This window comes from Erigeron canadensis, chromosome 2 (assembly GCF_010389155.1).
Source record: "Erigeron canadensis isolate Cc75 chromosome 2, C_canadensis_v1, whole genome shotgun sequence".
Taxonomy (NCBI): Eukaryota; Viridiplantae; Streptophyta; class Magnoliopsida; order Asterales; family Asteraceae; genus Erigeron; species Erigeron canadensis.
The window spans coordinates 43,937,047-43,954,391 of record NC_057762.1 but is presented as its reverse complement, the minus strand read 5'-3'; the positions used below and the strand labels follow the sequence as shown (position 1 = coordinate 43,954,391).

At 34.5% G+C, this 17,345-nt stretch overlaps 2 protein-coding genes and 1 long non-coding RNA gene across 3 annotated transcripts; all 3 read right to left on the bottom strand.

Annotated features, from left to right (window-relative positions):
• Positions 1–280: 280 nt before the first annotated feature.
• Positions 281–2,323, bottom strand: LOC122588327 (ACT domain-containing protein ACR11-like; the record flags this gene model as incomplete). The annotated part of the gene is made up of 8 exons (XM_043760437.1): positions 281–482; positions 589–657; positions 1,151–1,256; positions 1,349–1,404; positions 1,627–1,686; positions 1,761–1,845; positions 1,974–2,068; positions 2,156–2,323. Coding segments are annotated over 8 exons (702 nt in total), but the record flags the coding sequence as incomplete, so codon positions are not given.
• A 2,991-nt stretch (positions 2,324–5,314) lies between these two features.
• LOC122589883 lies at positions 5,315–6,127 on the bottom strand. Its single transcript, XR_006322369.1, has 2 exons — positions 5,762–6,127; positions 5,315–5,566 (listed from the first exon to the last, which is right to left on the bottom strand). It is a non-coding gene; the product is annotated as an uncharacterized LOC122589883 (long non-coding RNA).
• Positions 6,128–7,257: 1,130 nt separating this feature from the next.
• On the bottom strand, positions 7,258–14,411 carry LOC122586979 (chaperone protein ClpD, chloroplastic). The gene is made up of 12 exons (XM_043759030.1): positions 13,728–14,411; positions 13,000–13,154; positions 12,271–12,500; positions 11,754–11,862; positions 11,272–11,402; positions 10,487–10,588; positions 10,044–10,325; positions 9,522–9,607; positions 9,148–9,442; positions 8,316–8,549; positions 7,989–8,225; positions 7,258–7,778 (listed from the first exon to the last, which is right to left on the bottom strand). The coding sequence occupies exons 1-12, from the start codon at positions 14,372–14,374 to the stop codon at positions 7,467–7,469; spliced, it is 2,820 nt and encodes a 939-aa protein (XP_043614965.1). The 5' UTR covers positions 14,375–14,411; the 3' UTR covers positions 7,258–7,466.
• Positions 14,412–17,345: the final 2,934 nt, after the last annotated feature.

The window sequence follows — 17,345 nt, the reverse complement described above, 5'->3', positions numbered from 1 at the left end:
AAGAATGCAAGTTGCTACATGGACCAAACAAGTCAAGGTGGTGGTTGATTATGGTGTACTGATGTTCGGAGACGTTTGACAGCCAAACAAAGGGTTGGGTTTAACTCTTTTAAGAATATCAGCTATCACATGGTTGATAATTGATATTGATCCATGGTCATGTGAAATTTGATAGTTTAAGTGTTGCTTCTCTACGAGAGTATGTGTTTAGATGCGCCAATGTAATAGATTACTACATTAAGACGAACTAACATGGATTAACTTGTTAAACACGACTGGAGATTCAAACACCCTCAACATATAATGCAAGTTTTTGTGAAGGGTTTATAATGTGAGTACATTTCTTAACATTTACGTCCCATAAAATCCAGCAGGTTACACCTTTAGATTTGTATATGTTATTTGATTCGTAGATTTGGTTAAAAACTCGAATCCTCTGTCGTTGGTCGCCTCAGAAAGTATCTCAAACTATTAGCCAAAACCTGGAAAGATTTGCTTGTAGTTTCATAAAAATAAAATTTCTTGAAGAATGTTATAGGTGCATGCATATAGATGTTGGGTTTGATGGATTTATACTGTTTGATTTACCTGTTGAATTGGCTCGATAAGTGATTTTCCCTTGTAATGGACATGAAATTTGGCCCTGGCCAACAAGCCCTACATAATCAACAACATAAACAATTGTGAGTGATTCGATCTGTATGTTATTCATGCTATATAAGTTCCTAAAGGTCAGTCTGACTTTACAACACTTTTTTGTCCACAAAATGATCTTTTGTCGAGTGGTATCTAGCTGACCCAACAACCTAGAAGAGTAGAAGTTGTTAGTTCCATCCCGTTTCGGACAAATGTGTGAATATATTTGGCGATAGTGTGTGAATAGTTCTTAAAAAACCCAGTTTTTATTTATGTGATATAGAAAAGCATTTCAAAACATTTTGGGTGATGTTTGACCTAGTCGACTCGTTTGACCTGTTACCTTTTAGCTAAGTCTAAAAAGTCTACCTATTTGACCCTTTGAAGCTACGGTATGACCCATTTTGACAGTAGTTTAGGTAAATGACTTGGAATGGGAAGCTCCACGGGTCTGTAGCTTAGACATTTCCCAATTGCTAATGTTTATTGAGCATTTATATTATTCACTTATTACCTCAGTGTCAAACTCTCCTGATTCTACAGCAACATTTACATCATTGAATATCTTTACAAGATCTACCAGTAATCCAGGGCGATCTGCTGTCTCCACTGAAAGCAGGCTGCAAATTTACTCAATACACTTCAGTTTTTCATATTGCCAGCCTAACTTGATGGAAAATGCTAATCATGCAAAAGATAGATCCTAATGTACCTTCGGTTAGGACCATCATCATATACATGTATGCGGGTTGCAATGTCCACATCAAGCTGTATTAGTTCACCGATTATTAGGAAAACTTAGATTTCACATGAAAATCTCAATTTTCCTAATGCCCATTTTTGAATTCTGATTTTAACATTTTAGAAATCAAATTCAACATTTATGGCAACATTCTCTCTACAGACTAATGTTATCACAGGTTTTTTGGGTTGAACTTTATTATTTAAAAATTTTGAAGTTTTATAAGCAATCCAACTCTTAATTAGTACCTTCTGTTTAGGTGCCTCAATCCCAAAAGCTTCCCCCATTGCTAACTGGGCACTTGATTCCTGGATCATTAATTTCAAGAGTTAAATAGAAAGGTAAGGCTGAGCTTAATACTGATACTGAATTGGCATATTACCGGGTGATATTCAAGAAGATTGCTAATAATCGTTAAACGAATTGCCTCAAGCATCTCTGGCTCCTCTACTTTACGGCCAGTTGAACTGCAAAAAATACACACAAATGAATCAGAAACTAAAATTTCATGATTAACAAAACTTCCATTCATTATAAAACAACTGACTGACTACAATTAATGTATTGTCCATTTCTAGAAACAAGACTATCTTACGCTTTGGTGATCAAAAACTTGGTGTGCTTCCCTGAAGAATCCAGATGAACATTTGCTTTCGCAACATTCAATCCAAGATTCGTAAGAGCTCTCATCTGCATATACATTCCTCCCCAATCACACGTAAATATTAGTTATTTGTTTACAAAAACAAGAGATGATCAGGTTAAAAGAGATCATACAGTGTCAAGAAGAGTACCAAGGCGATCCCCAAACGTAACTTGCACCATAGTTGCATTAAGATCTGAGTCCTGGTCTATGATCACTTTTGGTACCGGAATATCATCAGTGTCCTGATAAACTTGGGCCTGCTGAACACATATGCAACTTGATAACTTTACAAGAAACAAAGTATATCAAATTTTATGACAAATTTTATTGGTTGATACCTCTGCAGCTTTTAGGATCATAGGAGTCACTGAATATGACAATCTGGGTAAAACCCATATCAGAAAGTTTTGGTACAAATAATGATTCTGGGTAAAAACCCATATCTGGGTAAAGTCCAAGATTATGGATCTTGATACAGATAATGATTAAAAATGTTGTTGCTTTAGATCCCAAATAGTACGGTACTAATTTCTTTATGGTTTTAAGCCAAAAAGTTTTGACATTTTGCGGCTGAAACCCTTTCTTTACTACCGATTTCATACTTATATGGTTCAACTAATTAACACTTACTTCAAATCATCAAATGTATACAGAAAGTTGAGATATTAACATACCTTGATTTAACAGGATATGAAGAAAAAGAAGAGGAACAAATTACAGATTTGGAAAATGGTCGCATTTGCAATGTAACAAAATCTTTGTGAACACCAATAGTACAACTACAAGCAGCAGCCATAGAAGCAGCAGTAGCCATTTGCATATATATATATATATATTTAAATGATAAGTAGAGTTGTTGTTTATATGAATGCAGAGGAGTCTAAACAAAGAAGAAATGGAAAATGATAAAATGGACAAGAAGGTTGGTTTGGCATGAAGGGGTATGACAGACAGAACCGATGTCTAAAAATACCAAAAATGCTCAGAAGATGGCTGTACAGTTGTATTCTTTCCTTTTTTGGAATATTCCTTCACAAAAGAATCACTTCTTTCATTTTAAGTCATCTTCGAAAATATAGTTTGCTTAAATCTTTAATCAAATTAAAAGGGGTAAAACAACACTTTTGAATACCCTTGCGACCCAACGATTCCGAGTCGACTCCCCCACCATGGCAATCAACAGTTCTAAATCTGCTCTAAGTCGTTTCAGTGGGTCTGGCACTTTACTTTCAGGGTCAGAGAAGAGATCACATACCCTATCCAAGTTATTATATACATTCTCAAATGCATCGATAATTTTTGCATAATTTACAGGCTCCATTGACTCCGGTCCTTGGAATATTTCCACTCAAAGTTTTGATGCAATGCAAGTGAACCTACGACAACACGTTGAGCTGACACACTGGTATCTTTATCTAAATCCAACAACTAATGATACCTCCCGAATGTCCTACCGCCATTATCGCTTTTTGCTACAGCGATAACGTAAAGATCATTGTTTCATTCTAAAAACCCCAAAAACCGGTTGTCTAGACCTAAATGAAATCGAGTCACCTTATTGGGTCGAAGGAATTTTCTATTTTGTGGTTCAAAAAATCTATTATTATTAAAAGCAGTAATTTGGCGTTCGATTAGACGACTATGAAAGTAGTCAAAATCCGTATCTAACCTATACCGATAAGTGACGTTATCTCCATAAAATCCATATAATCCATACCCAAAAAATGAGTGACACTATCATCATAGAATCCGTATCTAACCTATACCGATAGGTGACGCTATTTTTTAGGTACGAATGATGTATATGGATTTTATGACGATAGCGTCACTCATCGGTATAGGTTAGATATGGATTCTGACTACTTTCATAGTCGTCTAATCAAACGCCTAATTACTACTAATAATAATAGATTTTTTTAAACCACAAAATAGAAAATTCCTTAGACCCAATCAGGTGACCCGATTTTAGGCCTAGACAACCGGTTTTTGGAACGAAACATGATCTTTACGTTATCTCTGTAGCAAAAGGCGATAATGGCGGTAGGACACTTGGGAGGTATGATTAGCTGTTGAAACTTTTAGTGGAAATATTCCAAGGACTAGGAGTTAATGGAGCCTGTAAATTATGCAAAATTTATCGATGCATTTGAGAATGTTTATAATAACTTAGATAGGGTATGCGATCTCTTCCCTGACCCTGAAAGTGAAATGCGAGACCATCTGAAACGACTTAGAGCAGATTTAGAACTGTTGATTGCCATGGTCAAGATTTTCGATTAAAAGGGGTGTTTTGATTTGAAATTTAAACAAACCAATGATTGAGAAGGCTTACAAATATACATCAGGCCCTTTTTCTTATTTTAACCCCATAAGGCTATCACCAATGCTAAGGACGCCCTTAGGCGTCTTGAGCTGCCACATCATATCCTTATAAATCCTTACAAATCCTTATACATCGTTACAAATCCTTCAAATTTTATAATTTTATCTCCAACCATACAAATATCATTACATATCCTTTTACCTCCACTAAAAACAAAAATATATTAGGTAAGGACATTAAGGGCATGCCCTTAGGTAAGGGCATCCTTCAAAAAATCCTTAGTTTTGGACAAGCTTCAATGGCAAAGGATATCCAAGGACACCTAAGGGCACCCCATTGGAGATAGCCTAAGTGCAGCTTACTAGCTGTGGGTAGGACTGTAGGAGTAGCTATGTTAAGCCCAAATTCTTTATGGGTTCAAGCCAAAAAGTTTTTTACATTATTTGGCTGAAACTCTTTCTTTACTACTGATTTCATACTTATATAGTTCAACTAATTAACACTTCCTTCAAATGTATGCAGCAAATTGAGATATTAACATACCTTGATTCAACAGGATATGACGAAAAAGAAGAGGTACAAATTACAGATTTGGAAAATGGTTGCATTTGCAATGTAACGAAGTCTTTGTGACCAACAGTACAACTATAAGCAGCAGCCATGGAAGCAACAGTAGCCATTTGCATATATATTTCTTAGAACGAATTGCATTTTTGGTCCCTGTGTTATCACACCTTTTACAAGTTTGATACAAACATGTACAAAGTCACAAAACGCATCCCTGTCATATCACACATGTTGCAATTTTGATCCAATAGTAACGTTCCGTCTATTTTTACCGTTAAATACATTATGTGCCCCTCACGTAAGGGGTAATACTGTCTTTTCATTATAAACAAGGACTATTTCTGCAACTAACCAAAATACATATCTCATCACCCTCGTCAAAATCTATTTCCTAAAAATCTTTTTCTTTCCAAAAGAGCAAAACCATATACTCATAAAACATTTATTCTCAAAACATTAATCAATCCACAAATTTCATATCCAATAACAAAACTAAAGATAAGTTTATAGTAAATTTAAAAACATACACACATCAACACCTCACTTTTCTATCTGTGAAGTACTCAGACCGGCCACCTCCACCGCTACTCCATAACCACCGAACCGCCTCCCATTTCTTCTTCCTTCTATAACCTTTATTCCAACTCTATATCTATATACATATACAAATCAAAAGTGATATCAGATCCATAGTCATAGTGAATCCAAATCTATTTTTTTTTTAATTGAACACTTCTTCAATCCAAACCCACCTCAGATCTCATCAACAAAAAATACATATAATAATAATAATAATAATAATAATAATAATAATAATAATAATAATAATAATAATAATACAACTCACAACCCAGATGATTCTACTGCTGTGCCGCTGACCACCACTGTGCAACCACCACCTACTGTGCCTGTGACCGGGATATAATCCGAACAAGAGTTAGTCAACCCATATAAGGATGGTAATGATTGGATGATTTGTTTGGTTAAAGTTGCTATTAGATTTTGATTGTGGATATGGATGATTTTAATTTGAACAAAGATAGGTTGTACAAATTAAGGATTAAGGATGTAAATATGGAATTTGATATTCGAATGAATCGATGTATCATGTATCGTTTTCTTCTTTTCTTGAACAGCACATCTTTTTTCCTTTTAGTATATTTGAGTTTTCGGTTTTGAAGGAAAGTATAAGAGTGAGGGAAAGAGTAATTTTTATGTTAGTAGTATCTAATAAATTAGTAGGTCAAGATTTTCCAGGTATATGTTTGATGATGATGATGATGATGATGATGATGATGATGAGATATGTATTTTAGTTAGTTGCAGAAATAGTCCTTGTTTATAATGAAAAGACAGTATTACCCTTCACATAAGGGGCACATGATGTATTTAACGGTAAAAATAGACGGAACGTTACTGTTGGATCAAAGTTGCAACATGTGTAATATGACAGGGATGCATTTCGCGATTTTGCACATGTTTGTATTAAACTTCCAAAAAGCGTGATAACACATGGACTAAAAATGCAATTCGTTCTATTTCTTAAATGAAAAGTAGAGTTGCCTTTTATATGAATGCAGAGGAAATTAAACAAAGATGAAATGGAAAATGTTAAAATGGACAAGAAGGTTGGTTTGGCATGAAGAGGTATGACATTTATGACAGACAGAACCGATGTCTAAAAATACCAAAAATGCTCAGAAGATGGTTGTACAGTTGTATTCTTTCCTTTTTTGGAATATTCCTTTACAAAAAATCACTTCTTTCATTTTGAAGTCATCTATGAATGTATTGAAAATTTATAAATTGGATATATATATATATATATATATATATATATATATATATATATATATGATATTTAGGGGGTTTAGGAAAGGGATATATGATATTTGCTTAAATCTTTAATCAAGTTTGTAAACCTATCTGAGGAAAATTTTGTACGGATAAGAAGAATTTTAAAGGTGTTGGTTTAAGTAGTAACCTTGCAAAAAAATTTTGTAAAAGTGGGAAGACCGGTGTTGTAAACACCAGACTTTGCCACATCAACTCAAGTCCGTCATCTTCAACGCCGCTCTTCGCTTGCGTAACCGATTTTCATCTTTTCTCCGTTAAAGCAGGGGTTGTATTTTTGATTGCAGAAACCCAGCATTATAAATGGAGAGGAAAGAGGTGGTTGGTTATTTAATTGTAGAGCATTTTATTTGTTTAATTAATATTTAATGTTAGAAAAAAAAAAAAGTTTATACTATTGAAAGAAAAAAAGTACTCGTAGTATAGAAACAATAAATACATCAATAGGAAATATAAGTGGAACTGGTTTGAACAATGAATGATACATCATGGAATAAAAAATAGTAGTTTATTGAATCTTGAATGAGAGATCTCTCTGTTATACAACATTGAAAAAGAATAGAATTTGGGGATCTCTAAACCTATATGTATACACTTTCCTCTAATATATACACTTATACATCATCTATATGAATCACTTTGTACATTAAACGCCTCTCGGTCATAATAGTAATAATTAGTTTTCAACAATTATTTACCTATGACAATGTTGATGTGTCAGACAAGTAGATATTCCGGCGAGATTTATTAGTGACCACAGGATTTCCTGACCCATCAAGCTCGATAATAGCAGTGTCACCATGCTTAAACTCTCCACTAAGAAGTGATTCACTTAGAGGATCTTCAACTATGAGAGTGAGTGCCCTTCGAAGCGGTCTTGCACCATAACTCCTATCAAAACCTTGTTCACATATAAGCTCCATTACTGGTGTAGACACCTCTAAGTTAATTCCAAATGAAACAAGCCTCTTTTTCACCTCTTCGAGCATCATATTTAAAATCTCCAGCATCTGCAAAATGTGGGACTGGATGTAAGCACTTCCGAGAAATATAGTCATCTTGATAGGGATGACAAAACAAACGGGTGGGGTAAAGATGTCAAAACAAGTTTGGGTCATATAGTTCCTTTTTTATGGGTCGAAAGGGTCAAGCCAGTCACCTCTACAAGAACGACCAAAATTTGGATGGAAAAACTCAAATCAGCAGGTAATATAACAAACCTGAGTCTTTTCAAGAGCACGGAAGACGACAACTTCGTCTATCCTGTTCAGCAACTCAGGGCGGAAATAAGCCTTGAGTTCTTCCATTACCAAAGATTTCAATCCAGCATAAGAAGAAGATGACTCATCCTCAGCAAGCATGAAACCAATAGAGTTCTGTCTACCCTTGGCAATAGCCGTGGATCCCACATTAGAAGTCATTACCACTAATGCATTCTTGAATGATACTCTACGACCCTGTATGATAACAGAACCTACTGAATTAATAAAAATAAATCAAATGTAAAGTGTTTTCTTCAATCATTTAGGTTTTCCAGATGCAGAAACCTGAGAATCTGTGAGGTGACCATCTTCAAATATTTGGAGGAGAATGTTGAAAATATCAGGATGAGCCTTCTCTATTTCATCAAGAAGCACTACCGTAAAAGGGCGTTTGCGGATGGCTTCAGTAAGTGTGCCACCTTCACCATAGCCTACATAACCTGGTGGTGACCCAATTAGCTTGCTGACTGTATGTCGCTCCATGTATTCACTCATGTCTAATCTTAGCATGGCACCTTCCTGTTTCAGAACAAGATCCAGTCAAAAGTAATAATCTAATTCATTTACATGAGACCATAGCTTTAAATATAGGCCACTCCCCAGTTCTTAAGCAGTTCATAATATACCGCAACAGAAATATGAATTTATAAAATATATGGATAACTACTCTTTTGGTCACTGAGCTGTACCACCTTTTTTAACACCGTTTGTCTCTTAATTTGGATCAATTATCTTTTGTTCATGGGAAAAGGTGTAAACATGGCCCATATATCATCTATCAAAATTGATGCAAAGCATACCAAAGGCTGGGCCGAGATGTTTATGAACACGTCAGCACAATATTCATTGTTCAGGTCGCAAATTCCATTTTTCCATTCATTTTGTTTTCACCAAAAAATGATGAGATTCTTTTTACTTCATTAGTTCTTTCGCGCAGGGAAATTTCACTATTAATGAATGATTGTGATTTTTGAGGATTTCTGGACCACCTATTCACTTAACATTTATTAATAACCAAACTTATTCCTAGAAAAATTATTCTTGAACAAAGTAGTTCTGTCATGGCAAAACATAAAACTGACAAGAAGATGAAGCTTTGAGGGACATAGATGATTACCGAGCCAAAGTAGGTTGATGCTAGAGCTTTTGTGAGTTCAGTTTTACCAACTCCTGTGGGCCCACAGAAAAGCATGGCTGCAATCGGTCGGTCAGGATCTTTTAAACCTACACGTGATCTCTTAACAGCACGGCAGATGGCATCCACAGCTTCATCTTGACCACAAACCCGTTCCTTCAATCGTTCATCAAGTCCCACCAATAGCATTCTTTCATCAGCAGTCAACTGCTGAACTGGAATCCCAGACCATAGTGAAGCAACTGCAGCTATTTCACCAGCTCCCACTATTGTAGGTCTGAAAATAGTCCAAAACAACAATTTAAATATCAAACAAAAAAAAGAACAACGAAAGAAGGGAATAAGTAAAAGCTTACTCCTGGTCATCAGATGCGGAAGTCAAAGCAGTCTCATCATCCGACTGCTGTACGTCAACAAGATTGCTATGTTTGCTTGCCAAAACCTGATTTTATAAAACACCGATGTTCTCATTACATCAAAATAGAGGGGGGAATGGGGAATCTTGACTGGGTAGATGATGGATTTGGGTTACACACTTATGTACTTTATCTTGAAATGTGTAAAGCTCAATAAACATCAGACAAACAGGTCAAATAGGTCAAAGCTCACCCAAAATATACTTAAAGTGCATATATAATGATCCATCATTGTTATAATATAGTATTCGTAAGCATATCTAGCACATCATTCGTCTATAACTCACAAAAATTAATTGACAAAACACCATTTGTGGGATGATCTGGTCCCACTAGGCCCACATTAAAATACCAATTTATATACCTGAGACTGTTTTGACCCATTACCCAACCAGCCTATTTCGCACCTCTACATGATAGTAATTGAACACAATCAGCAATAAAAGAATACAATGGTATTACCACATTATGCATAGCCTGGACAGCTTTAATTTCTTGCCAATAATCAATGGGTGACTTAGAAAGTATGTCTACTTGTTGTTCTTTTTTCTTTTTGAATGATTCCATTCTCGCTCTACTGCCTGCTTCGTCAATCAGATCAATGGCTTTGTCGGGAAGATATCTGTCAGGAATGTATCTTGCTGAAAGGTACACAGCAGCATTTAGGGCCTCCAATGTGTATTTACATTTGTGATGAGCCTCATATTTTTCCTGCAGCCCCATCAGAATCCTTACTGCATCCTCCTGTATTTTTATGTAATAACATTGAAGCCATCAGTTATAATTTTAACAAACCTAATATTACCAATGTATATGTAGCTTGTATATGTATATGTATACATATATGCATCCACACGTAGATACAATCACGTGCCAATGCTAGATTAAGACGGGTTGGAATCTACCTGTTTTGGTTCTTCGATTAAGACGGGCTGGAATCTACGTGCCAATGCTTGATCCTTGTCAAAATGCAATCTGTACTCATCCATAGTTGTAGATGCAATACACTGGAATTATAACATTCTTGCTTAATAGTGGTACACATTGTGTAAATTTAGCGGAGGGTTGAATATATTGATTATTCAAAAGCAAGTATTAACTAAATTGTTTCGAGTGTTTTCTTAAATCCAACCTCCTTGGGTAAACATCTTTGGGTGGCCAGGGGATGGGTTCGGAAATGGTCATGGGGATACCCTGGTTAGGCCATGCACATCTGAGTCAAAGACTCACCCTCCTCCGCCTACCTGAACGCGGAAAACCTCCTCCTTTTACTCTCTCTCACAAATTGACACAAAAAAGGACATTTTTATAAGCAAATAAGACATGCCTTGTAAAATGGTAGTGAAAGACTTGCAAATAGTATTAAAAGGATAGGAAACTGGCATTTTAATTTTACCGCTTGATCAATTTTGTTGCAGCTAGTATATAATTAATTACTTCACGTGAAAATATATTCGAAAGTAGGAAATCTTTATCTACACAGTAAAACTAATAACTTCAAAATGCACAACCAAACACCCGCTTACTAGTTCAGTGATAACACATAACAATATTTCAAAATCAAACTAAAATTAGCTAAAGAATAACACTGAATCTTGTCAGCCTATTTTACTGTGTAAAAAAAGGCAAGCAGAGTTACTTTAAAGTTTTTACTGATTTGAAAGAAAAAAAAAAAGAAAAGAGAGAGAACCTGTAATTCACCCCTCCCAAGAGACGGCTTCAAAAGATTACCGATGTCAAGTCCGGATCCCTTGTTACCTCTTCCAACAGTGCCGGACCCAATAAGTGTATGTACTTCATCAATGAAAAGAATTACATTGCCTGCAATATCATGGCATTGAACTTAGACATGATTCTATATAAGGTCAAATTTCAGGTAGCAATGCCATAGCGGTATACTTATACATGATATTCTATAAGGTCAAATTTCATGTAAGACAAACGTCCTTTCATTCATTTTATTTCAGGAAACGCGCTTCCATAATCAACTTTATGGCCTATGTCACAAGTTTATAAGTTATAACCAAAATACCAGCTCCCTTCTTTAACTATAAACTTGAAGTGTAGCCCTTGTTACATTTCCTGAAACAGAATGTCTGAAAGTACCTTTCTTGTACTTCAACTTTTCCCCAAATAATATCCTGAATCTAAAAAGATAGAATGTATTCTTACCTGACTCCTTCACCTCCCTAATTAGAGAAGTCACACGTCCCTCTAGTTCCCCCCTCTCTTTCGCCCCAGAAATTAACAAACCTATATCCAATGACATAACTCGTTTCGTCTGCAGTGAAACAAAAGAAGAAATTAACGCAAACCAAAATCCAAAACGGTGAATTCAATTCATTTACTTTCAACAGTTAGACTTGGATTCTGTTTTACCTCAATAAGTCAAACATGTAAATCATATTAGCGTATATGAAAATAGGTTGAATGGACAAAACGGGTCAAAAGTTGCCCACAAAGTATTTTTAGTATATAAAACCTCCTTAGATTAGTGTATTCAGAAATAAATAAATAGATGATTAATAGAACTTTTGTAATCATATATTTGACATAAAAAAGGTATATTGGGCCAAACCAACCTGACTTCATGTTTCTCAACACACCCAACATAAACTGTTTTGACTCATTACTCAACCTGCCCATTTTGCCACTAATGCATATTAAAAAACCAAAAAGGAGTACCCACCAAGAGAAACACGGGGACATCTGAATCTGAAATACGCATCGCCAACCCTTCTGCAATAGCTGTTTTTCCAACCCCAGCTTGACCGAGGAGAATTGGATTGTTCTTAGTTCTTCTGCAAAGTATCTGAACAATTCTTTCAACTTCAGCATCTCGGCCAATAACAGGATCAATGAGCCCATTGCTAGCATTTGCTGTAAGATCCACACAAAATTGATCTAAAGCCTTCTTCCCTGAAAAACAATTGCTAATTACACGTCAAGCTTTGTCTTAGATATAGAACAAATTATGTGGCATTGACTATTTATCGTGTTCATGTGTTGATTACATTTCGACTCGCCACTTATAAATAATTGTCAAATGGCTGTTGTAAAATCTCAGGGGACATGTTACCCCTTTTTAACTTACTACTCTAAAAAGTGGGTTATCTGCTACATATTTCATTATACTATATTTCCTTACATATCTCTCTCTTCATGATCAAGCTGAGATTTAAAGCACATGACTAATTTTAAACCATCTTTAAAGGGCATAATTGTACTAGTTTTTTTCATGGCTTCATGAGGTACGTTAAAATCAAATATTTCAATATTCAACTCATGAACCATAATAATTTCACATTACATTTGGATCCTGTTTATTGTGCTTTATGCATCAAAATAATAAACAATACATTGATCTAGAAACCACAAAAAATAAGAAGAGAACTTGAAGACCCTAAAAAACAGTTACCTTTTTCTTGATCCTGGGGCCTGCCGGATGCTTTACCAAAAGATGACTTTTTTAACATTTGCCTAGAAGCAGGAGGTTCTCTCCCGTCTTTTGCAAGTTCTCCTTGCAATCTGGAAACCGCCACATCAGCTAAATGATTCAAATTCGCTCCCAATCTGCAATGACGAAACCAAATCATTGCACATCATAGACCACCAATAACATTCATACAACCCAATTACCATATATTATATATTCAGAGTTTTAACCAGATGATAGCATTTCAAAAATTAGAACGGCAACCAAGAACGCTTGATATTAGCAGACAATAAATAAAGATATTCACATAATCACATTCATAAAACTGAAGAAAACGTATGCACATCTTTAAAAATGCATACAAGTCAAAAAAAGATCATAGATTCACAATTTTGTGATTTGAATACGAGATTGTGCATCTGTTGTTTTTTCAAATTTTATGCCTCGCAAAATACACATCCGTTTCTCAACAAGACATATATGTGAGCTGTATACTGTACATATATATGTAAATCTAGTGATTTTATCGACTATAACTGTAGATATGGCGCATTCTTACCGTCTTATTCTAAAGCAGTCTTAAAGGAACCTAAGCATTCTTACAATCTTATTTCTGAAGCGTTCTTACTTCTCACCAGAACCTAATCCTATATACATATACATACATATATAAACAACAATATAACAAAATACCATCTAAATGAACTTACTTTTGAAGAACAGTAGTAGCACTGCCATCATCAACAGTAAGCAAACCAATAGCAATATGTTCAGGAGCAATAAACTTATACCCCATACTTCTTGAATACTCAACTGCAGCTTCAAACACCCTTTTCGTACTATTCGAAAACGCCACATCTGTCGCCGCAGACGACGATGCCACACCTGTTTCACCATCCTTTTTCTCATCATCATCATTCCAAATGCTTTTAACCGCAATCCGAGCATCTTCAATACCAATTCCAGATTCAAGAAACCCACCAACAGACTTATCTTCAGCAATCAAACCCAACAAAAGATGCTGTGTAAACACCATATCTTTGCCCAAAGCTTTTGCTTCTTTTTGTGAATACATAACTGCTTTTATTGATCTTTCTGTAAATCTTTCAAACACCCCAGCTGCTACTATCTGATAAAGTTTCTTTCTTGATATGGAAATCTTGTTTCTTGGTTTTAAGTTTTTGTGGGGACATAATATAGATACACCAAAGTATGAAGATGAAGTTGATGAGATTCGGGTTGTGGGTCTTGATTGAAAACGGGTCATGGGTCGGGCTTGAATTGGTGGGCCGAAATCTATTCTGTGTAAAGATAGCGGTGGTGAACATGATGAAGATGATGATGATGAGACTTCCATTTTTAGAAATTTAACTATATACAGATATTAAAGAAAATAGTGGGCTTAATATATATATATATATATATATATATATATATATATGAATATGAATGAATTAACTTTGCCGATTAAATATATGTTTTTATGTGTTTTTGTGTTGATAGATATAAAGTTTATATCTATAGTTCAGACATGTGTGTGTGAAAGAAAATAAGAAGAAATGAGAAGAAAAGGGAAAGGAGGATGAAGTTTACACGTTAAAGTTTCGTTGATGATTTTATTCAATTATATCTTTGTTGTGTTGATGGTTCAATTGAAAAGAAAGAAAATGAATTTACTTTCATTACAATAAATAGTCTTTAATCAATATTTCAAGGCACAAATACATGTGTAAGATGTTAGGCTGCTTTATATTTGTCGTTAAATCGTTAATAGTAATGATAATAATAACGTGATGATTTGGTGATGGTCAAATAAGCGGTTCCTTCTATTGTGTTTCATAGAAAGATGTCAAAATATGAGAATGAATAATGACAAGGGGGAATTGGGGGTTTTAATGGTCTAACTAATTGCACACGCAATGCTATATCAATTGGATGGATGCCTTCTTTTGTTGAAATTCTTGATTGATACCTTGGGTTGATTATTACTGATAGGGATTCATATCCCAATCAAGCTTTTTAGTCGCTGTAAATAGTGCGGACTCCTTGTCTATAATGGCAAATTTGGCATAAAAAATAGCGAGTCCCCTGTCAGTAATCGCTGCAAATAGTTGGATATGGACAAAAACACCACTATTTGCAGCGAAATAGTCTGGTTTAATTACCAAAAAAGTGGTCGAAATACCAGCCGCCATATTAGTTAATACATTTTAGACATGATTGGTAATAAATGAAGTTTGAACTCTAAGTTGTGATATTATGATTGGATAGACAATTAACTACATTTTTTATTTGACTTGTATTTTAGTAGTTAAAAATGAGTAGTTAAATGCGGTTTATATAGTTATTACTAACGGTCATGGTGTAAGAGTGTAAAACGATAGCATCATACGAGTTTATAACTTTAGAGGTGCAGACTGCAGAGTGCACATTTATTTGAATTTATTATAACCTAAGTAAATGTGTCCAGAGGTTATCCTAAGTAGCAGGGTCTAAGGGCATCTCCAATGGGAAAAAGCTTTTAAAAGCTTTTTTATTTTGCCAACTCACACTCTATTCTTGAGTTTTTATTTAGATATAAAGACAAAGAAAGTAAGAGAAAAAAAATAAAAAAGTATATTTTTGAGTTTTTTTTTCTCATAAGAAAAGAAAAGAGTTGATAGGAAAACCTATTTCTTTTTTAATACCAAACTTTCTGGTCAAAATAGCCCGATTCCAAATGAAAACTCCATTACCTTTGCAAAATGACAAATCTTCCCTCATTAATTTAATACTAAACATAGCTAGCAAGGACATGATTGTAATATATTATTCATTTTAATCTTTTCCTTTCAGTTTTTCTATGAACTTAAAAATGCCTTTTTTATATATATATAGTTCCTTCCCTTTTCCTTTCTTATCAATCCCAATCTTTTCTTTTCTTTTAATTTAAACTCAAGAATAGAGTGTAACTGATCCACTAACTAAAACATAAGAAAAAACTATTCACACCAATGCAAAAGCTTTTTCTAAAGCTCTTTTTGTGTGGGCATTGAGATAAACTTTTCTTCAAAAAGTTGAGCTTTGTCAACCTTTTGATATAAAAGGTCTGTGTACCAAATGATATCAAGTTTTTTAAGACTTTTTTCTTTAAAAAAAAAGTTTTTCTTTAACCCCCATTGGAGGTGCTCCAAGGGGCACACCTGGACCGAACATCTTTAGTTCATATTTCCACTAAATTACGCAAGTAAAATTCATTACAACTTAAAACTTCTGAATTTAACATGTTAATTTCAAAGACACTAAATGTTATATTTTCCGGAAGTCTAGAAATAATTGTCTAGGGCAATTATTAGATCCAAATTCCATTAATAACGTGTTCGGTTATTATTTATTCTTTTGTCTTGTTTGATTTCTCTCAAGCACATACATATTTTCATTTTTATTTATCTGAATTGTATCTGATCATACAGATTGAGCAAACCACCAAATTGATTTGATTTAAAAGTGTTAATTATCATGCCTTGCAGGGTATCCAAGTAAGTTGTTAATTTTTTTTATTTTTTTTTTTGGATTTAGTCACAGATATGAGTGAACTTTAAAGTTATAAATAATAAGGCAATGTCAAAGAGTCATGTGTGGCTGGGATATTTGTTTTGAAGTTTGAAACAATTTCTAATAGGTTGGTTGTTTGGTTGGACAAAATGGGCCAACATGTAGATAAAAAGAAGAATTCGATCACATACTATTATTAACGAGCAACAAAGTCTGCTATGCATGAAGACTTTTATACAGTTCATGACAAAATACAATAACGATCATCGAAATCTATGAACGGCATACCTCTAATGTTATAAGGGAGACAATTTCACATTGATTTCGATTCTTATTTTTCTTTTTTCTTTATACTTTGTGTTCGGATTATATGATCTCAAACTTAACGATTCATTTATGTTGTCCTCCTTGTGATTTCTTCTATTATTGTGTTGGCCTCCAATGATCCTTGATAACATTTGTTATTGACATGTGGCTGAAGTATTAGGACCCAATTATAAAATTTATACACAAAGTGACCAAAAAAAACGGAACTTTTTACAAGAGCCATTGGGTATATATGAAAACGATTATGGGAAATCTCAATTAGGCCGTGTACGAGATTATTTGCATTATGAACTTTTTACACTTTATTATTTAAATGATGATACATGTACCATCTATCATAATGCTTTTAGAGATAATGTGGTGATTCGGTATTTCTTTTAACTGATGTGACATGTTTGAAGAATATCATTCGCATTTAGTCTTTAGCCCCTTTTGTTGTGTTTAGTAATTAAGCCATAGGGGCTGCG

Bases quoted from the DNA above. Each gene is read 5' to 3' on its own strand.
- LOC122586979 (XM_043759030.1), bottom strand. From the start codon at position 14,374: ATGGAAGTCTCATCATCATCATCTTCATCATGTTCACCACCGCTATCT. The intron at 11,863-12,270 runs GTGGGTACTCCT...GTTTCACTGCAG, and splicing joins ATGTCCCCGTGTTTCTCTTG to ACGAAACGAGTTATGTCATT. The intron at 10,326-10,486 runs GTAGATTCCAAC...ATAAAAATACAG, and splicing joins TAATCGAAGAACCAAAACAG to GAGGATGCAGTAAGGATTCT.